Source organism: Megalobrama amblycephala, linkage group LG14 (genome assembly GCF_018812025.1).
Source record: "Megalobrama amblycephala isolate DHTTF-2021 linkage group LG14, ASM1881202v1, whole genome shotgun sequence".
NCBI lineage: Eukaryota > Metazoa > Chordata > Actinopteri > Cypriniformes > Xenocyprididae > Megalobrama > Megalobrama amblycephala.
Genome location: NC_063057.1, coordinates 36,472,719 through 36,496,457, shown reverse-complemented (window position 1 = coordinate 36,496,457; position 23,739 = coordinate 36,472,719). Strand labels below are relative to the sequence as shown.

At 36.7% G+C, this 23,739-nt stretch overlaps 1 protein-coding gene across 3 annotated transcripts in view; it reads right to left on the bottom strand.

The window, feature by feature from the left end:
* Positions 1-23,739, bottom strand: part of nup210 (nucleoporin 210) — a 73,942-nt gene that overhangs the window by 10,708 nt on the left and 39,495 nt on the right. For all 3 annotated transcript variants that reach the window (XM_048155382.1, XM_048155380.1, XM_048155381.1), the window contains 7 exons: positions 11,516-11,695; positions 10,874-10,954; positions 10,662-10,793; positions 3,777-3,935; positions 3,609-3,700; positions 1,109-1,283; positions 606-781 (listed from right to left, as the gene is read on the bottom strand). In XM_048155382.1, the coding sequence (XP_048011339.1) occupies positions 606-781; positions 1,109-1,283; positions 3,609-3,700; positions 3,777-3,935; positions 10,662-10,793; positions 10,874-10,954; positions 11,516-11,695 (995 nt within the window). The remainder of the gene's footprint in view (positions 1-605; positions 782-1,108; positions 1,284-3,608; positions 3,701-3,776; positions 3,936-10,661; positions 10,794-10,873; positions 10,955-11,515; positions 11,696-23,739) is intronic.

Sequence of the window (23,739 nt, the reverse complement as noted above, 5' to 3'; positions counted from 1 at the left end):
GAATATAGCATGGTAGATGTTTTCAGGCCAGAACTCTAATAAAACGTGAAGTTTTGGGCAGATCGGACATTGTATGCCTGACTTACAACAACTTCCTGTTTCATGGCTTAACATTGAACTTTTGCCACACCTAATTCTGAAACCTATATCAGAAGTAAATTTTCACCACTTCTGATGCATGTGCAAAGATTCATGAGTTTAAGCATTTTAATTCATTTGAAAATAATCCAGATTATAAATGGAAGAAATACACTTCATAAAATATCAGATTTCCTATTTCGTGTTACAGAGTTTGCGATGACCTGGGGAGAACAGTCCCAATATTAATCTCTTTTACAAGAGAAATAAAACATGGTGAAATATGTTGCATTTATGCTTGCTTGTGCAACAAATGTTTTTTGATGCAAAATATTAATGTGTTAATAATGTGTGTAGACATTAAAATAATATTCTGCATTAAATATAAACCGTTATAATTGGTTGTGGCAGACAAGTGGGCCAGCAGGGTGGGCATTGTCACTTTGAAATGATGCTGGCTTGAAGTGTAGGGACTGAGTAAGTGTTGCATGTCATGTATATGGTTTCATTTCCTGATTTTGCAGCACCTGTTGGTGGAGAAGCTAAGCATTGAGTTGTGGCTGTGTAAGGTTTCGCCTGTGCTGTCGTGGTAATGAACAGTGAAGGTCAAAATGGCTCCCAGCGGGATGGCGGACACAACCTCTCTGTTCGACGTGTACATTACTGGACTGGTGCTCAGACGTAGGTATGATACAGTCACCACCTTAATACAACAAAACATAAACACTACTGATTCTGATTTGTAATTACTAAAACATTCACTTACAGTTAAGAACAACTGTGAATTATAAAATATAAATATGTTTGATAATGTACAGTCAGCCAGTCATTAGTCACTAAAAATTAATCATGAGACGTTTAATAAGCAATATTATTTATCTGCAATTCAAGTTACTTATCCTCTATTTTGTTCTCTATTAAGTAAATTTATTAGGTTCTGTAAAATGAACTTACAATTTGCTAAAAAGATCTTATGTTTGAAGACTGAATTGTACTTGCATAGCATCCTATCTTTATATGTCGGTGTTACCTTCACAGCAATGGTGATGGTTTGATTGACACCAAATGTTTCCTGCGAGCTAATCTGTAGGGATGCTGTTCCTGTCAGAGATCCAGATGTCAGATGACCTTTATCATCCACTTGAATGAGAGCAGCTCTGTCTGGACAATCCAGCACACGGTATGACAGGGACCCCTGCCCATCTCTACAGGAAATAACACATACTATATGGTTAATAATGCATGTTGCTCGATTATATATATATATATATATAAAAATAAAGAAGAGCTCTTTTCCAAAACGCTATAAATCCATTTTAATAGTTTTCATGAAAATGACATTTTTTTTACCTAGACCTATACATTTTGTTAATATTCAATTTATCCTGTTAAAATGGTCTATTGGCTCAGTCTGAACATGTTAAACAATGATTGTTAAATGAAACAACAATTTTGTTGATTATAAATTCAAAGTTTTTTTTTTTTTGTTTAAAAATGCTACAAATCCATCCTTTTTTTAGCCTTTTTATATAAAAACATCTAGAATCTCTGTATTGAAAGGGTGTTTCAAACAGTTTACTGAACTGTTTGATCGCCTGATACGATGTCACACACTTGCACACACGGCAAGGCGAGGCGAGCAGAGACACCCTTATATTCAAACGAACCTATCTCAGGAACCGAGCCGAGTTGGCGCTTCGGACTCCGGCCCCCAGGTGTAGGTCTCACTGGCTCATCCAGGCCATCAAAAGTGTTAATAGAGTTTAAAGCACTCATTTTGAAGACTGAGCAAAAACAAACTCCCTCGCTTCAAAGAACCGCCATGTTAGATATAGATATATATATCCCGATCAGGCATAACATTATGACCACTGACAGGTAAAGTGAATAACACTGATTATCTCTTCATCACGGCACCTGTTAGTGGGTGGGATATATTAGGCAGCAAGTGAACATTTTGTCCTCAAAGTTGATGTGCTAGAAGCAGGCAAGCGTAAGGATTTGAGCGAGTTTGACAAGGGCCAAATTGTGATGGCTAAATGACTGAGTCAGAGCATCTCCAAAACTGCAGTTCTTGTGGGGTGTTCCCGGTCTGCAGTGGTCAGTATTTATCAAAAGTGTTACAAGGAAGGAACAGTGGTGAACCGGCGACAGGATCATGGGCTGCCAAGGCTCATTGATGCACATAGGGAGCGAAGGATGGCCCGTGTGTTCTGACCCAACAGACGAGCTGCTGTAGCTCAAATTGCTCAAGAAGTTAATGCTGGTTCTGATAGAAAGGTGTCAGAATACACAGTGCATCACAGTTTGTTGCGTATGGGGCTGCATAGTCGCAGGCCAGTCAGGGTGCCCATGCTGACCCCTGTCCACCGCTGAAATTGCCAACAGTGGGCAAGTGAGCATCAGAACTGGACCACGGAGTAATGGAAGAAGGTGGCCTGGTCTGATGAATCACGTTTTCTTTTACATCACGTGAATGCCGTGTGTGTGTCTCGCTTACCTGGGGAACACATGGCACCAGGATGCACAATGGGAAGAAGGTAAGGTAACGGAGGCAGTGTGATGCTTTGGGCAATGTTCTGCTAGGAAACCTTGGGTCCTGCCATCCATGCAGATGTTACTTTGACACATACCACCTACCTAAGCGTTGTTGAAGACCATGTACACCCTTTCATGGAAACGGTATTCCCTGGTAGTTGTGGCCTCTTTCAGCAGGATAATGCACCCTGCCATAAAGCAAAAATGGTTCAGGAATGGTTTGAGGAGCACAACAATGAGTTTGAGGTGTTGACTTGGCCTCCAAATCCCCAGATCTCAATCCAATCGAGCATCTGTGGGATGTGCTGAACAAACAAGTCCGATCCATGGAGGCCCCACCTCGCAACTTACAGGACTTAAAGGATCTGCTGCTAACATCTTGGTGCCAGATACCACAGCACACCTTCAGGGGTCTAGTGGAGTCCATGCCTCGATGGGTCTGGGCTGTTTTGGCAACAAAAGGAGGACCAACACGATATTAGGAAGGTGGTCATAATGTTATGCCTGATCGGTGTATACAGTATAATAATACAAACTGATCCAATTTTGTCTAACAAGTTACTCAATATTATTTAATGGATCTGGAATACTCAAATCTATTTAATTCTAATTAATATATTTAATTCTAATATATTTAGGTAAAATATTTCTAAATAATGAGAAACTGTTGTCCAGGGAAACACTGTATAATTGACTTTTTTTTTTATAACTTTCTTTAAACACACACACACGTTAATTTAGTTGAAAACACGATTGGAAACTGCGAATCCATAATGAATTTAATTAAACTGTGGCCTGTATTGTATTTCACACTAGGTTTTTACTGGTATGCTGGTCATAACTAGAGTCATAACAAAACACCTTTATTGTATTTTGTTGTTGTAGAGCAGTGCAGCTCACATTCATGACAAAACAACAGATGTGTAATGTTATCCAGTCCAGACACAGCCCATGTCAGCTGTGGCTGTGTGTGTTCATCTGAACTGAAGTACCTGTTAGTTTGGAGCTTCAGCAGGGAGTTTGGGGACATCAGTATCTCCTCCGCTTGAACTTCTGGGTTCAACAGCTGCAATTTCTCATAGACCTGAAAATCGAAGGATGGTAGAGTCAATCTTTGCTCTCTGTTTAGCAAATGAATGACAGAATGAGTTTCAGTCTACCTGAATCTGTATCTCATCATGGAATTCAAGGGCATTGTCCTCCAGATGTCCAGCCAGAGGAACACTGGCCTTCATCACCACCCTCAATCCAGTGCGGCCTTTACTCCTGCCAAACACACTCATGGCAAAGTTGTGCTCAGCACTGAGCTTTACAGATGCCTGCAGGAGAGATCACACAAACACTGCTTAAACTGAAGCACAAATTCTGCCAGACACTGGGGTGAAGGTTCACCACAGAAATGAGTAAATGCAAACTAAGACCTGCCACTTGTTCCAGGTAATGCGTGATGTGTTTCATTGAACTTCATGTGTTTCTTTGTTCTTCAAAGAACTCGCCTTTATTGTTGCGACAATCACAAATGTTTGTACAATTTTCACATTTTTAAATTTAATATTTTTTTATATTGGTACCTTTAAGTACATTTAATTATAAATGTTCCTTTCGTGTTTATTTATTTAAAAAAAAAAAGTCTAGATTATTCATTTTTTTAACTCGTGTTGATTTTGTAATTTGTATGTTCATTGTAAGAACAGCTGTTTTATCCAGATCATGTCTTTTTCCTTTCCTTTCACTTCACTCTTTTAAATGTATCGAGAGCAAATGTAAAAATTGAGATGTATAATAAATATCTTCAATACTTAGATACCAAATCAAAACCAAAGTAAAAATACTGAGTTACCAGCCCTAACTCTGATGAAGTTAAGCTGTGTCCCCACCAAAGCGTTTTTTTTCCAGCAGCTAGCGTACTTTTCCAATTGTTTCACCACATTTTTTTTTTAAAGGCCAGGAGCGTAATGAGGCGCTGAGGGTATTTTTCACGCTCAAGCACTGAGCGCTCAACGTTTTTTTACCGGTTGCCTTGAGTTGAAGAATGTTCAACTTTGAGCAAAACGCTTCGTTCATCACTAGCTATTTCCATCCAAAGTTGAGAATTTAGCTTATGCTTAAAATTGCAATATCGCATAAAACATTTGCGAATAAAGCACTGTTTCCATCCAGTGAGTCAAAGAGAACAAAATCATCACTTCCTGATAAACTGGTGCTAAATATCACTAAGAAACGTAGGAGAAGCCACTGTATATAATAATTTTAGTATATAATAAATTATTTGTGTTTCAGAGCATGCAGAAGAAACGCAATAAACCTACTTTCTTTCTTTTAAACTTGCTTTCAGAGGCAGATGCTGCTGTTTGGGAACGAAGTCATGTTCAAGACAGTTCTGGGAGGAATTATACTGAACCACATTGAGGACAGATTTCTGAATGACCAAAACAGCATTTCAGATGCTTTGCAACACGATTTTTCCACTTGTTAGTACAATTATGCCTTCCCATTGTGAAAAGTCGCATGTTTTCTTATCAGATAGAAAATTTATCAGACTCAAACTGAGCGCACAAGTTTTTTTATGTGCATTTTTAGAATGCGCATCTTGGCGTTTCCATCCAGCAGTTTTTGACACAATATCCCAAAATGCGCATAAAAATAAGTGGATGGAAACATAGCAGCTGTCACTTTTTAGCCAGCAGTCCAATCAGAGTGGAGAAGGGATGGGACAAATACAACACCGACCGATTGTTACAACATTCTTCAAGCAGAGAACAGAACAAAATGGATGAGAAATTAAAGGGCACCTATTATGCAAAATTCACTTTTACATGGTGTTTGACCATAAATGTGTGTTGGCAGTGTGTGAGCAAAACCACCCTAGAATGAGAAAAATCCACCCAGGGTTTTTTTTACAATCTCAATAATTCATAAGCACTGTCTCAGAACGCCCTGTTCTAAGATTGCTCTCACTGTGACGTAGAATTGCGCTAAGCCCCACCCACGTGGTTTGATTGAAAATCTGGTTTTGGCATAGACCCCGCCCTCGGTGATATGTCAACCATCCTCCATTGTTTCAACGACAGCCGGTAATGTCTCCTAAGAAACATAAGTGTTCTGTTGTGGGATGTAATAATGAACATAGTAGTTTTCACTTATTTCCGACATCAGAGCCACTGAAAACGCAGTGGATGGATTTTATTTACGAAGGAAAGGCGCCACTCAAAATTCCAAAATGTTTGCGCGAATCATTTTTTGACTGACTGTTTTGAGAACGAGGGTCAATTCAAAGCAGGTCTTGCTTCAAAGTTAATCCTCAAGTGTGGATCGTTGCCTACTGTTCGCGATCCAACGTCACCTCTAGAAGAAGTAAGTGTATTTAATGTTTTTTGAGCAAATAGTCATTTCAGTCGATGTCAGCCAATTCAATAACAAATGCGTCTAAAGTTGTTGTCGTCGTAGAATGTCTGTGTATATAATTTAAACCTTGTTTGTATAGTGTGTATCCACAGGTATATATATATATTTTTTAAAGATATTGTATTAAAAACTGTATGTTTACTTAGCAAACGTTATCACAGTATTTGTGTTTGTAGCTTCAAAAAATTGCGCGAACGTTATCACAGTGTGTGTGTGTGTGTGTGTGTGTGTGTGTGTGTGTGTGTGTGTGTGTGTGTGTGTGTGTGTGTGTGTGTGTGTGTGTGTGTGTGTGTGTCTGTTGCACATCCATAATTGCAAAGGGGACGCGATTAAAACTCTATAAGTACATAAATGTATCAAATAACCATTCCATTCTCAATTGTGTTTCTTCTGCCGGAGTCTCTTCATCATCTGGGTCTGATTCCGGTTCAAACATGTACGGATGAATGCCATACAAAACAGCGGGTCTCTCACTCTCAGCCATTCTGCTTTTACCGACTGTTTATTGCCATAGGTATGCAAGTTACGCCCTCACTTAAAGGCAGGGCGGGGATATGCAGCTCATTTATATTTAAGGTGGTACACACCAAAACAGCTCTTTTTAAAACAGGCCCCAAAAATGACATTTTCAAATGGTTATAATAAATTAACTGTGGGGTATTTTGTGCTGAAACTTCACAAATACATTCTGGGGACACCCAAGACCATCTTGTAAAAAGGGGCATAATAGGTGTCCTTTAATATTGCTGTTCTCCGAACATACATAGCAAGTACTCTACATTGTGTTGACATTTTTAGTCTGAAACAAATTATCTGCGAAATCGGTTACAAGTAACAGTGCTGCGGATATTCCGTATCATAGCAACAAAGCGTCTCAATAGAAAGAAAAAAAAAAAATGCTGTGCTGCCGAAATGCTTTTAAGCGCTCACAGCTAGGCATTTTCAGCTGGCTAAAAACGCTTTGGTGGATGCCCTAAAGTGCCCCTATTATGCCATTTTAAATGTTCCTAATTTTGTTTTGGGGGTCAAAAAACACTTTCACTTTTTCATATTATACATTACACACATCACCACAATGATTCTAAATTAACTCACCCAAAGATTCAGTCTCTCTAAACCCCTCCTTTTCCATGAGCTTCTCTGCTCTGATTGGTCAGACAGACCGACTGATGATGAAACATTGTAAGAACTACTTATTCAACCCAAGCCTCCATCAAAAGGACGACTTCAGCAGGATGTTTCTCAGTGATACTCTACTCAGTTTTACATACATGATATGTTGCAACTGTAATTCCTCTACATCAGCATTAACAAGTGTATGTCTATCAATAAACCAATGTGTATAATTCATTGCGGTGCACATGTGGGAAGTGTAATATTAACAGTATCAAAAACAGCATATGTTAGCCAAGCACTAATGTGAATGACTGATGTAACAAAGTTTGTCAATCAAATCTTTCTCCATCCTTTATCATTACTCATATTAGTCAGAACAGACAGACACAGTTAAAGGGGACCTATTATGCAAAAATCACTTTTGCATGGTGTTTGGACATAAATGTGTGTTGGCAGTGTGTGCACAACCACCCTATAATGATAAAAATCCAACCACTCCTTTTTTTTTTAATCCACATAAATCATAAGCAGTCTCTCAGAACAAGCCATTTGCAGGTTCCTGGCAATGTCACGTCACATTAGCCACAGGCCCCGCCCACGAATGTTGACAGACACTGCCGTTTTAACATAGAACCGCGTGTAAGTTCACAGCGAGTTGTCCACACTGTCCGCCATTGCTGCACTGACGAAAATGTCTCCCAAGCGTTTTAGGTGTTCTGTAGCTGGATGGATTAATCCAGATAGCTCTCTCAATTTACTCCCAAAATCTGAGCCACTGAAGATGAGGTGGATTCATTTTGTTTTCGAAGAAAATGCTCCCTTAACTCTACCAAAATTCATTTATGTCTGCGCGAATCATTTCACACTGGATTGCTTTGTGAACGAATGTCAATACAAAACAGAGGTTGTGCTAAAAATTTGTTACTCAAGAACAGATCAGTACAAACTGTTTGTGATCCAGCTTACAGTCTCCAGAGTGATACTGGATACGGCAGTAATGAAGGTAAGAGCACTTTATTACAGTTCATCGGAGTTGATTTACAGATATAAAGTTTACCAGTTTATTAAGCACGACCCGAAAAGGCATAAGGCCTTTATTGTTTACTGTTAGTTGTAACAGGTGTTTCTGTGTACTTCGCTATGTATGTTGATCATAATGCAAGGGAGAGAGAGACAGTTTTTATATAATATTTTAATGCACACTTGCACTGTGTTTGATTAAGCTCTTACAGTGATTTTCAGATAATTTCTGAAAACAGATGCTTCATATTTTGTGTGAAGTACAATAAACGTTATAAAACTCATCGGGAAACAGGCTTGTGCTAATATAGTGGATAAAAAACAAGACAATATAAGTTATAACTGTAATTAAACTAAACTATACCTGTTCTATCTCCATGCAGCATATATTTGCAGTTTCTGACAATATAGTGCGTCCTGAGGGACTCCTGACACCAGAGAATGAGCTCTGTTTTTGCTCACCCCCAAAAAGTGGCAATTTTAACATGCTATAAAATATTATCTGAGGGGTATTTTTAGCTAAAACTTCTCATACACACTCTGGGGACATCAGAGACTTATTTTACATCTTGTAAAAGGGGGCATAATAGGTCCCTTTTAATGGACACAGTTTTAGGTAATAGTGGCCTACAGGTAATTTGTAGAGCTGGTCTGAATATCATTTTTTGAGCTTCGAAGCTTTGGAGAGAGGTGGCTGAACATTCTTCTGACTAATAAAGGCAGAAGTGTCTGTGTGTCTGTCTGTTTGCATTTTGATCATGTTGAGAACCGTTCATCTAATCGACTTCACACGTGGCGGATGTGTTGCTGCGGACCCAAGGGAGTGCCGTATTTGGTGCAATATGGACAAGCGACACGTTCAGAATTAATAAACTTTTGATAAACTACAAAACAGCGTGAGTCAGAAGCGGCACACCTCACGCAGGCAGGCCTTATATGTGACGTCCCAGTAAAATCTCACGTTTGAGTTTTAACAATCTCCTATATTTCGTAGATTTATTTAGATTGAAAATAATGGGTAAAAAGGCTACATTTTGGTTCTATTATTCTATTTTCCACAATGTCCCACAATGCAGAAAAAGCGGATGGAATAGCAGAATCCAGTCTTAAAAACGGAATTTAGTATATAACACGGAATGTCACGGAATTAATAAAATTTTTGATGAATGAATAAAAAGCAGGTCAGTACACTTAAATCAAATTGCGATATAGACTAGTGTCCGTGAATATTAAAGCGCAAAAAGACTATTGAAATATGAGTCCTGCATGTCTGTGTGCCTCTGAAATGAATGACATGGAAGCACGGTTTCATTTAACTCATACACACGCACGCACACTGTGTTTTCATCCTCTGTCGCCTCACTATACGAGGAAATGAATGCACGAAATTCATCTCCAGAGCTGCTCTGAAAGTCACTTCATCAGCATTTAACCGCTTCGTTTGAGAAAACTATCATCAAACAGAAACTCAAAGATCTCGGCAACCCGTCAAAATAAAAGTTTGATTTAACTTGACAGAAACATATTAGTGTTGTAAAGTAGAATTTAGATAAATTTATTTAATAATAAATTATTAAAACTATATTTTTAAGGAATAAAAAAAGTTTTTCTTCATGTTTTAATTTTAACAGTAAAGCTCTGTTGTGCAGCACACTGTTTGACAAAAAAGGTTTAATTTCATGATTAAAAGATAAATTAATTGGTATGCGTTCATTTGATTCCCAGAAAAATTAAAATATGCAACAGAATTTCTGAAAAAACTAATTTTTTAATTAATAAATTTTGTTGTTTTTAAGAATTCAATTAATTAGACATTCTTTTTGATTATTTTTGACTACTAATTAAAATGTAATTAAACCATTAATCCTGAAAAGTTAAAACAGAATTTGGTAAAAATAAAAAAGAATTTGAGGGGAAAGAATGAAACATATCATAGGGCCCTGTAATAAAAAAAAATGTAATTTTTTGCTAAACTTAATCCAATTTTGGTAAATTGGATACGTTTCATTATTTCAATTAATTAGACATGCTTTTTGATAACTAAAATTTAATTTCAGAAATTCAAACAATAAAAACCGTTTTGTGGCTCTTTAATGTGTCGTGACCATAGTCGTGACAGATTGCTGTAGCGCCTCAGCTCAAGAGGCTTCGTACATCGATCATCTCTTCCTACTAGTCCATTTATAGCATCAAACAAACATGAATGAACATGAGAATGAATGTTGTTTCAAATGGGGAAAAATGTCACTATACACAATTTTTCATGTTTAACTCCACCAAGGTTAATCTAACTGCTGACTGCTTTGTCGGACAAAATGGCGGATTCGGTGTTCTGATTGGTTAGATCGCTTGTCAATCAAACTCCCGGCAAAGGGCCAATTGACAGACAGCTATATTACACATTGTGTGAAAGGTAATATTCAAAAAAGCATAATAGGGGCACTAAAATCAACATACGAATAGTGAAAACAAGCACTGTGCAGCAGAGAAAGTTTTATTCTGACCTCTGCGTGGCGTGTGTGAACATCCAGAATGTCTCTCTTAGTCACAGACCAGTGAAACGTCAGTCCAGGAAGAGCGTTTCCGAAAGAGAAGGGCGTCTGACTGCTGCTCAGGCCCATCACATACACCGGCATCTACAGCAAAAAACTATAACTTCGTAACAAGCCAAAATACTCTTTAGACAAAAACTTTGAGCAAATCATAATGTGTTTACCAACGTTCCAGTCTTCATTCTGGTGATGGGAGCTCTGATTCTAATGGCCTTTAGCTGCACAACCTCAACATCCACTTGATCCTGTCAATAACAATATTTAAAAGGTTAGTTCACCCACACTGAAAATTCTGTCATCAACTACTCACTCATGAAATTCCAAACTTTTGTTCCTCTTCAAAACACAAATGAAGATATTTTTAATGAAATCTGAGAGATTTCTGCCCTTCCTTTGAAAGTCTGTTCACCCTTTAATGATTCACTTATTCACTTCTGTTTATGCAGATTATTTTTAAAAACTCAAACAAAAAGAAAGAAAAAAAGAAAGAAAAAAAAAGAAAGTCTGTCCAAAAAGTCCAAAACTCTGTTCATCATGTAAAATGATTGTGTCTCTTCAGAAGACTTGGATTAAACAGCTCATTTTTGGGGGATTTATTTTACAATGGACTTTCAATGGAGGACAGAAATTTCTCAGATTACAATGAATCTTCACTCTTGTTTCAATCAGACATGAATGAAAGTCTTTTGGGTTTGGAACAACATGAGGGAGAGTATCTGATGACAATTTTCACTTTTGTGTGAACTATCCCTTTAACTCATTTACCACACAGATCAATATGTCCACATCTGTTTGTAGAGCATCACCTTTGACACCACCACTAGTTTGCCTGTTTCCGTGTCGACGGCCTGAACCACGCCAGTTACAGTCATGTTGCCCACCGAAAGGCCCTGAATGTGACCCAAACTGTTGACAGAGGCAATGTGGTCATGGGAGAGAGAGAAGAGGATGTTTGACTGGGGCTGTGGTCCTCCCTCTGATGTGATCTACAAATGAACAGGTGCAATTCATCCAGACATCAGAAGATCAATCATAGACATGCCATTTACATGACAGACAAACCTCTTGTCCTAATGAGCCAGTTAGATGTGTGCGGTTTCACTTTCACTTGTTTGAGGTGGCACATGAAAAGTGTTAAAGAAACACCTCATAAAGAAAACACACTAGTTGACACACATATCTACTATGAGTTTTAAAAATAAACAAGGGAAAAAAAAAAAAAAACAACAACAGGGTAAGCACAGCATGTGTGTTGCAGCCTGGGGTGGGGAGTGCTCTGTGGGATGGGAGGTGGGTGTTGGACTTTGGCCCTGTACCACTCAGCATCTCTCCTTGTTGTCCAGGACTGAGCAGGGGACTTGTGCCGTGGCCATGGGGGGGATCAGAGGCAGTCATATAACTATTATAACTATTACATATAACTATTACTATTATTAATATTTTTACTGTTATCACTACTAATATTACTACTACTGTTGTGATTAATATTATTATTTGTCCTCTTCCTCCATCCTCCCCCTCATTCTTGATGAAATTAGCTTTCAATGTTATTGTTATTATAAATTTTATTATTAATGTCATCATTTGTTTTTACTATTGCTATGTCCGTTAAACATTTCTAGATGTTCCTTTGTATATGGTCCCACTCCAACACCCAGAAACACTAACATAAACATGCACGCACGCACGCGCACACACACTTTTAATATATATATATATATATATATATATATATATATATATATATATATATATATATATATATATATATATATATATATATATATATATATATTATATACATACATATCCTACACAAGAATTGTCAGATTACTCTCATGTCTGTTTGTTTGCCTTGTCTATTGCGTGTCACATGTAAATGTCACAATTTTGCATAAAAAAAAGAAACCTCAAAGTGAATGGAAAAGCTGAAATGTCATGTAAATTCTAATAACCAATTAATTATTGTGATTACAATACTGAGAAATAACTGACAGTAGGGCTACTCGATTATGGCAAAAAAATCATAATCATGATTATTTTGGTCAATATTGAAATCACGACTATTAACACGACTATTGGTGGGTGATATAATCAGTCTTATTTCACGGTATGAGTAATTTTAATTTTAATTTGTTTTTTGAAATTTCAAAATTATTGATGCTTTAGCAAAAACGAATACTAGATTAGCTAATGTAGTAAAAAGACAAGTAAAAAAAAAAATCAGCAGTTCAATAAGATCAAAGAAACTAATTACAAACAAAAGGGACAAATACATACAACAGAACAAATATATAAATCAAATAAACAATGTTTTAAATTTTTCAGGAAGATGCACCAACAGGTAAGTAATGGCCTACAACAAAAACAAAAAAAAAAAAAAAAACAGAATAATCAAATGTAAAATAACACTGCATAATCTTCCTGAACTCATTAAATGTAGATTAATCATTAAAGCTACTTAAATTAGTCAAGATCAGCGAGTGATTTTCCTTTGTCATTTGTTGTTTGATTAGGCACAGGATGGTGGAAGATGCCCCCTTAAGAACTATGTGGATTTACTTTTTAAACTGTAACATATTTAGATATAAGTTTAGCATGTGCAGAATGATGATCTTTCAGCCAATGTGTTAGTTTTGCCAATTTACACTGTGTTCCAAATTATTATGCAAGTGACACATCAGTAGGATTTCAGTACAATAAACATTCAGATTTTAGAGATTTTAGTTTTTCTAAGAAAGTGTTTGTTCGTTTATTTATCCATGTCTTTTTAGATAACTGGTATCAATCTCAGACAAAATAATTTGCCAGGTCTACTTAGGTAAATGGAAATCCTACTTAGAGGTTGTTATTAAGCAAGTCACAGTTCTCATGCAATATGGGGTTAAAGGCAAAATAAATCCTGAGCCTGAACTTTTCCTGAGCCTGAAAGTTATCTGAAAATGATTTTCCTTCAAACTAACTACATACCTGCAAACTCAAAAGAGGTTAAAAAGGTGACGTGTACAAACTAAATTGTTTGAGGGGTCTGGGGGCATCCTCCCCCAATCAGAATTTTTTTGGTGATTTTAACATTTAAATGAAGCATTTTGGACTCTGAAATATAAAATGCACAAAATAAATGAAAAAAACAAACAAAAACAACAACAACATTTGATTCAAGTAAAAAAAAAAAAAAAAAAAAAAAAAAAAAAAAAAAAGAATATATATATATAGGGCTGGGCATTTACAAATTTCACAATTGAATTTGCTTTCGATTCAGGAGCTTGCAATTTAATTTACCTTCGATTCAATATTGATTAATTTGGGGCCTATAAGGATAAGTACATGGCAAATTCCTTAAAGAAAAACATATCTCTCAACTAATGCTGTAAACAGGAGCGACAGTTGGTACATCATTATATTATTAAAAGGTTAAAATTAATCGATTTGTAAGCTAAATATAAAAACATTATTTGAAACATTATTAAAAACATTATTTCTTTCATAAACATTTAAAATTCATAAGTATGTGATTCTTAATACTGTGTGTGTTTACCTGGATGATCTACGACTGTTTGTTTGTTTTGTGATGGTTCTTCATGAGTCTCTTGTTTGAAAACATTTGGACTTTGAAGATCAAGGTAAATTGTATTTAATTTCTCTTCTGGGAAACATGAAAGTATCTTCTGTTGCTTCTGAAGGGCAGTATTAAATGAAAAAAAAAAATGTATATTTAAACAAAATAAGAAAAATTTAGACATCTTCATCTTGTTCAAAAGTTTTCATCTGTTTTCTTCTGAATGGGGTTTAATAAATTCAGCTATTTTTTGTCTTGTGGATTATATGTAAACATCTTTTATGTATAATATCTTACTCAGGAGAGTACTAAATAAAAAATAACATGGTTTTGTATCATCTCCTTTATTTTGTTAAAATTATTCACATTTTCACAGATTCTGCAAGTGGTTCACATACTTTTTCTTGCAACTGTATATATTATACATATACAGAACAAGAATAAAAACTTAAGTAGAAATAAACCAAGCCAAAACAAATTAATTTGAAGCGAAACCAAAAGTAAAAACCGGTGTTCTTATGCAGCCTCTTGTTCAGCACGAATTCAAATGTTTCCATATTAGCAATGTATTTGGATGCTGAACTATCATTTATTATGGATAGGATAAACTAGGATTTGTACTTCACTCCCGTTTCAATATCGATGAAAAAAAAATCATCCTCTTCACATGAGCAAAAAATGTGCTTGGCAGACCAGTTTCAGTGGTGGCCATACTGAACAGCACAGATAGGATACTACGGAAGTATTTAAAATGAGCAGTGTAACTTTTTATGTTTGGCTGACTATTTTATTTTGATAATGAACAGGCTGCAATGTCAAGTTTGCAGTGCTAGAATATGTTGTGTGCGCAGGCGCCGGAGCGATCACTTCAACTGTTTCCTTATACCAGCAGAAACAAGTAAAAATACAGATATGAGTAAGACATTATTCGATACTGCGAAGTTTACTTTTATACACTCACACTAAAAACAGAACTTTGTGCTTTTGCAAAATAAATAAAACAGGATGCGCTTTTTGTCATCTCGGTTCCCTTTCCGTGAATTTGTTTGTGGAGTGCTGCACCTCTCAAAAATGAATCAATAACCATAGGCTACTATTTGTCACAGTTTTTTCTTTCGCTTTGTTAATCAATTAAGTCAAATATATTTTGCTTATTTATTCATTTTAGACTATGATTTTATGAAAACAAATTTTGTTATTTTTATTTTATTTTTAACTTACACAAACTATATGATTCCTGTACACCCATTTTTTAAGTCTTGTAGCGTCTGGAGCAATCAAACACAATTGTAAAAGGCAATCAGCCATGCAGGCCCCATAAGGTCTGGCTCCCCCACTGAGCGCTATCACCCCATCTGCACCATGCGCTCTTTACACACTTTTTAAAGACCCTTATGAGACAGGCCACTAGAACCAGACATTGTCTATAAAATGGACTCTTTGCCATTAACAACCTTGTCTAAATGAATAAACATGCATTTCCCCAGTACATTGTGTCTATTATTACTGTTTGTATGTTGTTCTTTCGTATGTTGTATAGTGTTAGGCATGCCTGAAAGTTGGAACTATGAGATAATGTATTTCATCTAGGTGATGTTTACTATCAAATTATTCCTTGTTTAATGACTCACATGTTGGTGGACATCGAAATATCATAGAATGCATTGTATGCTTGTTATATTTATCAGAGTATAAATGGACACAAACATACAAACCCAGGCAAATGAACTCACTTTCAAACAAATGAAATCCCCCGCCAGAAAAATGGCACCTTTCTCATTGGTCAAGCCAAGATTTGAAGGTGTTGACTGTCTGGAGAGTTCAAAAGCCCCCACAAAAATCACACTCAGTTGAGTTTAGTTTTAGTGTTTATGGACTTCTAATTCTTCGCTCTGTTCCTGTTGGTAACAACGAGGGCCACCCGGCCCAAGCCAGGATGGTAGGCCTCCATTTCACTTCAAGCCATGCACAACTGCAGCGACCACAAAAGAGTCAAATTAACAGTGCAAAGTTTGTCTTCATTTTCTTCATCAACGCCAAAGATGTTGATTAAAACTTCCACGCCAGCGGACCAAACCATCAAGGATTTTCTCATGAGCCTGCAGATCCGGACAGCTAAGGCATTTGCAAGTATCGTTTGAACACTAAATGGCAATTTAGTATTAAGACTGTCAACTCCTTTTAACAAAGGTGCTTTATAATATTGAAACTGATGGGTCGTCCAGCAATTGTTAATTTACTCTTTCCATTGTTTCATTCCCCTGTTATGATATGGTTCAAATTCATTTTCCACTCTCTCACTGTGTGAATGGTATGTTTGTGTTTTTTAGTTTAGTTATGCGTTTGTGATGTAGTTAAATAAAACTTGTGTGCACACTCTTGCGAGTTGATTCTGTCCCTGATAACGATTCGATCACAGCTACATGCTAAGAAAGCGATACTCTGTGGCCACAGAAAATATCCTTTCTATAAGAGTTGATAGACAATTAATAGTGAGTGTTCACTGGCCGAACAGATTAATTGATTGTAATATTAATTCAGCTACATTAAGTTAATTTGATTAACTGAAATATTTATAATTAATCATAACGAGTTATGGACTAATTATTAATATTTCCCCTTTTGAGCTAATAAATTGTTACAGTCTCGTGACACAGGGTTTGAAAACCTGTGATATAAAGAATACATATAAACTTCAATGTTTTATATAAACTATAGACATAACTTCGATGACGAAGTTTTCTGAAACTTAAGCGTGCAAGTCGCATGCTTCGCATTATATCTTGAAGGGAACTTGGGACTTCAGAGAGAACTCTTTGTGTTGTTGGACATCGTTTTATTAAAATGCTGTGAGGAGACGCAGAAGAACTGATGAAATATGGATGATTAAACGTGTATATTCCCGTACACTGGCAGCCTCCACATGAACAAAATGACTACAAGTTTAAACATCCGAGTTCTATGTTGAGGGCTGTGTTTGTCAGACTTTGATGGGCCTTATTACATTATTATGGCTATTATATTATGTATGGAAGAATAGGAATGCAGGATTTGTTGTGACACCTTATAAACTGAAAGAATAAAGAATAGCATAAATCAATTTAATTAAAACAAACATGTAAATGAATAAATCATTTTAAAATGGACAAATGAGTAGACATTTAAAATTGTTGTGCAATGTTAAATGTTTGTTAAATGTTTGATTATTCATGTTAAATGTAAAAATGTTAAATAAAATAGAATAAATAAATAGTACGCCTATATAAAAAATAGACATGAGACTGTTTATTCACATGTTTTTTTTTCTTTATCCATTTGAAAATATAGTTAAAATATACTGTTATAAGTATAATATGGGCTGTCATTGGGCAGTAAAAACGACCGTATACGGTCATTAAAGCGGTAATGTTTGCACTTAGGTTTTATTACGCATTTAGGAGAGTATTGCAAGAAGCTGCTTACATTAATCTTACTTTCGAAAAAAATAAATACAATCATGATTTTTCATGAAAAATTATGTTATAATTATAGGTCTAAATTGTTATCAGCTTGTGTTTGTCATTGGTATAATTAATTCAATTCAAATTTATTTGGTTTGTCATGATTAATTTGTGTTCACATTACTTTAAATGAGTCTAGTCCTCAAGGTTATGACTATCGACACAATCCTCGACAGAAAGGCAAAGGGGGAGGTGTTGCTGTAATTTATAGTAATATATTCAGAATCATTCAAAAGAATTTCAAATATAATTCCTTTGAAGTGATGGTGCTTTATGTAACATTATGTAAGTTGACATTTGTGCTGGCTACTGTATACAGGCCACCAGGGCACCATACTGACTTTATCAAAGAATTTGCTGATTTTCTATCAGAGTTAGTACTGGCTGCGGATAAAGTCCTTGTTGTTGGTGATTTTAATATCCATGTAGATAATAATAAAGACGCATTTGGATTGGCATTTGCAGACATTTTAAACTCTATTGGAGTTAGACAACACGTGTCAGGACCCACTCATTGTCGTAATCATACCCTAGATCTAATACTGTCGCATGGAATTGATATTGATGCTGTTGAAATTCTACAGCAGAGCGATGATATATCAGATCATTATTTAGTCTCGTGTATAATACAGTTAGCCAAGGCTACAAAACCACCACCCAGCCATAAATATGGTAGAACCATCACTTCTACCACTAAAGACTGCTTTATAAATAATCTCCCCGAGCAGTTTCATCGCCTTAGTATACCTGACAACTTAGAAGAACTCGATGCTGCAACAGAAACTATTGGCTCTCTGTTTTCCAGCACATTAGATGCAGTCGCTCCTTTACGTCTAAAGAAGATTAAGGAAACTAATCCAACGCCGTGGTATGATGAGCACACTCGGGCTCTAAAACGAGCTGTGAGAAAAGCTGAACGTAGTTGGAAGAAAACAAAACTAGAAGTTTTTCGTCTTTCGTGGAAAGAAAAAATGATTGAGTACAGAACGGCTATAAGGAATGCTAGATCTACTTATTTTTCAAATCTCTTAATAGAAAACAAACATAATCCTAGGTATTTATTTGACACAGTGGCTAAATTAACTAGAAACAGAGATTCAACTGCTGACGTTTCCAAAGAGCACAGCAGTAATGACTTTATGAACTTCTTTACTTGCAAGATTGACAATATTAGAGAGAAAATTATAAACATGCAACCGTCTACAGTTTTGCTTCAGACAGTGCACTGTAGTGTCCCTGAGGTAAAACTAGAATCATTCGCCGCTATAGGAGGAGGAAGAATTATCTAAACTTATCAAATCATCAAAATCAACAACATGTATGTTAGACCCAATGCCGACTAAACTACTGAAAGAAATGCTTCCAGAGGTCGTAGGTCCACTTCTTGATATAATTAATTCATCTTTAACACTAGGATACGTGCCAAAAACTTTTAAGCAGGCTATTATTAAACCTCTTATTAAAAAACCTCAACTAGATCCGAGAGATTTAGTAAATTACAGGCCAATCTCGAATCTACCTTTTCTGTCAAAGATACTAGAAAAGGCAGTTTCAACACAACTGTGCTCCTTTTTAGAAAGAAATGGAATCTGTGAGGATTTCCAGTCAGGATTTAGACCATACCATAGTACTGAGACTGCTCTCGTTAGAGTTACAAACGATCTACTCTTATCATCCGATCGTGGCTGTATTTCTCTATTAGTGTTATTAGATCTCAGTGCTGCTTTTGACACTATCGATCACAACATTCTTTTAAAAAGACTTGAAAACTATATTGGCATTAGTGGAATTGCTTTGGCATGGTTCAAATCGTACTTATCTGACCGTTATCAGTCTGTAGTAGTTAATGAAGAGATGTCGTATCGATCACAAGTTCAATATGGAGTACCACAAGGCTCAGTACTAGGACCGTTGCTTTTCACTCTGTACATGCTGCCCTTAGGAGAGATAATTAGGAAGCATGGTGTTAGTTTTCACTGCTACGCTGACGATACTCAGCTCTATATTTCCTCGCGCCCTGACGAAACCTACAAATTCACAAAACCAACAGAATGCATAGCTGACATTAAAAACTGGATGACAAGAAATTTCTTATTATTAAATTCAGAAAAAACTGATATCCTAATCTTTGGACCAAAAACTTCCTCACGAAAAAACCTTGAATACTCTCTAACACTTGACGGGTGCTCCATTAAATCTTCGTCCTCAGTTAGGAACCTGGGTGTGCTCTTTGATACCAATCTTTCATTTGAAAGTCATGTTTCTAGTATCTGTAAAACCGCCTTCTTCCATCTAAAAAATATATCTAAATTACGACATATGCTCTCAATGACAAATGCGGCACAGTTGGTTCATGCATTCATGACCTCAAGACTAGATTACTGTAACGCTCTACTGGGTGGTTGTTCTGCTCGGCTTTTAAACAGACTACAGTTGGTCCAAAATGCGGCAGCTAGAGTTCTTACTAGAACCAGAAAGTATGACCATATTAGCCCAGTTCTGTCAACATTACATTGGCTCCCTATTAAACATCGTATAGATTTTAAAATCTTGCTACTTACTTATAAAGCTCTAAATGGTTTAGCTCCCCAATATCTAAGCGAGCTCTTGGTGCATTATAGTCCTTCACGTCTATTGCGATCTCAGAATTCAGGCCAGTTGATAATACCCAGAATATCAAAATCAACTGAAGGCGGCAGATCCTTTTCCTATTTAGCACCTAAACTCTGGAACAATCTTCCTAGCATTGTTCGGGAAGCAGACACACTCTGTCAGTTTAAATCTAGACTAAAAACACATCTCTTTGCTCTTGCATACACATAACACATTATCAATACATTAACATTTTTCAAATCCGTTAAAGGATTGTTACGCTGCAATAATTAGGTCGGCCGGAACCGAGAACATTTCCTATAACACTAGATATACCTGTACATCAGAATAAGAATGGCATCTACGCTAATATCAGTCTCTCTGCTTATCCTGAGGTTTGCCGGGTGCTGGATCCAGGCCGTATCCAGATCAGATGGAGAACCTGTGTCTGGACCTGACTACAACGTAGCCCAGGAGACAATGGGCCTACAGATCCAGTTCTGGCTGCATCTATAATTCAGATTTTTAATCTCCGTATCCGCTTACATATATTTATATGTAATCTATTTTTAATCTCTATAATAAAAATGTATAATTCAGATTTTGATCTCCATATCCATTTACATATATTTTATATATCTTCCAAGGGGTTTTTTCCCTCCTAGGACTTTTTTCCCAGTGTTAGCACGCTGGGTTTTTCTCCTAGGGGGTTTTTCCACCCCTGGGAGTCAGCCGACATTGGCTTAATGTAGCACCATCTTGTATATGTTACATATTACCACGCTTGCTTGTACAGCTTATTTTTAACCACTTCTCTTTTTTCTGTGCTTCTAATATGTAAAGCTGCTTTGAAACAATTACCAATTGTAAAAAGCGCTATATAAATAAATTTGACTTGACTTCATAATCAGATAAAAAAAAAAAAAAAAAAAACCTCTTCTAACAAGAATAAAACATGAACAATTAGAAATTATTATTATTATTAATTATTTTAACTATGAAACTATCCAAGCAGCGTTCCGTGCTCAGATGTGACGGCGGAATTAATACATTATCTATATGTGATTACAGAATATATTTAAATTATCCATCAAATTGTCGTTTTCTCCTTACAGTCTTGCGAGTTAACAATAATGCCTGACCAGTAAATTCCTTGATGAACAAAGAAAACATTTTGGCATTAGGCATTGGCATTAGTTAATAGCTAAAAATGTAAAAGTTTTACCTAATAAATAGAATTTAGTTTAATTTTAAAATTCGTCACTGGAGTGAATGGGAACATGATTTATTGAAAATATAAGTGGTTCTTAAGTCAATACTTTTTTAATGGCTTGTCAACTTTCAATTCCTCTGCTGCGTGGTTCTAGTCAGTGCTGGATTCTAGCCACCACCGGATTGTTGTCAGTGCGAAACATTTTTGTGCACGTAAATTCTTTTCAGTGCTTTAGCGCTGGTCTATGACTGGAAAAATAATTGTTGCAAAAGAAACGATACATAGCTTACATGTCGCATTGAACTGGCAGATTTTAGAATGTTGTAGGCAATTCTTTTGCAAGTAATTACAAGTTTATTCTTGTCTTGCCTGGATCTTTGGTGTAAACTCGTGAACGCTCTCCAAGAACACCTGAACGCCCCCCTTTCAAAAATCTTGCTACCAATGCCCCTTGTTGTTCTCTGAACGCCCCCGTTGAGAAACACTGTGGTACATTGGTGCAACTGTGTTACATTACGCTATTTTCATAGCGCACATGCGCTGTGGGTTGTTTCAGTAGCAGACCGGGAAGTTGGTAAAACAGTAAAGACTGCAAACGTTATACCTCCGTGTCTCTCTCTTTCTTTTCCCATAAAAACACTACAGTGGAGATGAGGACTTGGATTCCACAGCGAATGAAAGTAAGTGTGCAAGTGAATTTGCAATACTAGAGTAACAGTTTGTCAGTTATTGAAGCAACTAGAAATCGAAAGTTTCAAGCCTATCGCACTGCGTGATGGAGGAAACTAATCAGTCAGCAGCTCTAGAAAAAAAAAGTGGCCATCGTTAGTACTTCATGGAGAGATTGCAAGTACAACAAAACATATGGGAGAAGATAAACTGGAGTAAAAAAAATAAATAAAAAAAATCAGAATTGCATGGAGGTGATAAACGGAAATTAAAGTGACAGCAACATGGCAATGATTGGCAACGTTCCTGAATTTGAAAGAAAGAAAGAAGATTTTGAAACTTACTTAGAAAGATTTGAAAGATGGCTTGCAGCAAATGAGATTGCAGCAGAAAAGAAAGCTGACGTGTTCCTAAGTGTCTTGGGTCCCACAGAGTATGGACTACTGAAGAATTTGAGTCAACCAAGGAAAGTGACAGAACTAACATTTAAAGAAATGACTGAAATGTTGTCGCTGCATTTTAAGCCAAAGCCAATAATGATCGCTGAACGCTTCAGATTTCACAGACGAAACCAGAGAGAAGGTGAAACGTTAACAGACTATAGTGTTGACCTGAAAAGACTTGCTAGCATATGCGAGTTTGGCCAGTTCCTCAATGATGCACTGAGGGATCAGTTTGTCTGTGGTATGTCAGGTAAAGCTTACCCCAAGCGTCTCTTATCTGAAAAGGATTTGACTTTCAAACAAGCCTGTGAAATTGCTCTTGGCCTTGAACTGGCATACAAGGATACAAAGGAGCTGACAGAGCGTGATGACCATTCCAGTGCTGGTGTTTCACAAGGTTGCCAGTTTTTCACGAGGAAGACAGATGAACAAACCACAGAAAGGATCTTCGCATTCAGGTTTCTCTGCATCGAGCAGATTCGGCACAGAGCTCTTCGGCCAGATGTAAAATTGCATGTCATCGTTGTGGCAGAGAGGGCCATCAGCCACATGAATGCCATTTCCGCACTACAGTATGTCATGCATGTGGTAAAACAGGCCATTTGAAAAAGGTCTGCAAAAGCAGTAAACGAGCACGTAAAGCCCAGTTAGTGACAGCTACAGCTGACGAATTAAGTGCTCCTGTTGATGAATTTGAACTTTTTGCAGTTTACACTGCACAAGGACAAAAAAATTGACTATTTCTGCAACTGGACCTCTCAGGGAAGATAGTAACCATGCAGACTGACACTGGCGCATGCGTCTCTCTAATTCCAGAATCCGTATACAAAGAGCTTCTGAACGACTGCCCCTTGCAGCCAGCTGAAATTCGTCTCTCGTCATATACAGGGGATACAATACCAGTTCTGGGAGAAATTCAAGTTCCAGTCCAGTATAACGGAAATTGAATGGAGACTGCCATTGATGGTAGTCAAGGGTGACAAAACACCATTACTAGGACGAAATTGGCTACAGAAGATCAAGCTTGACTGGGATAAAATTTTCAGCCTAAATC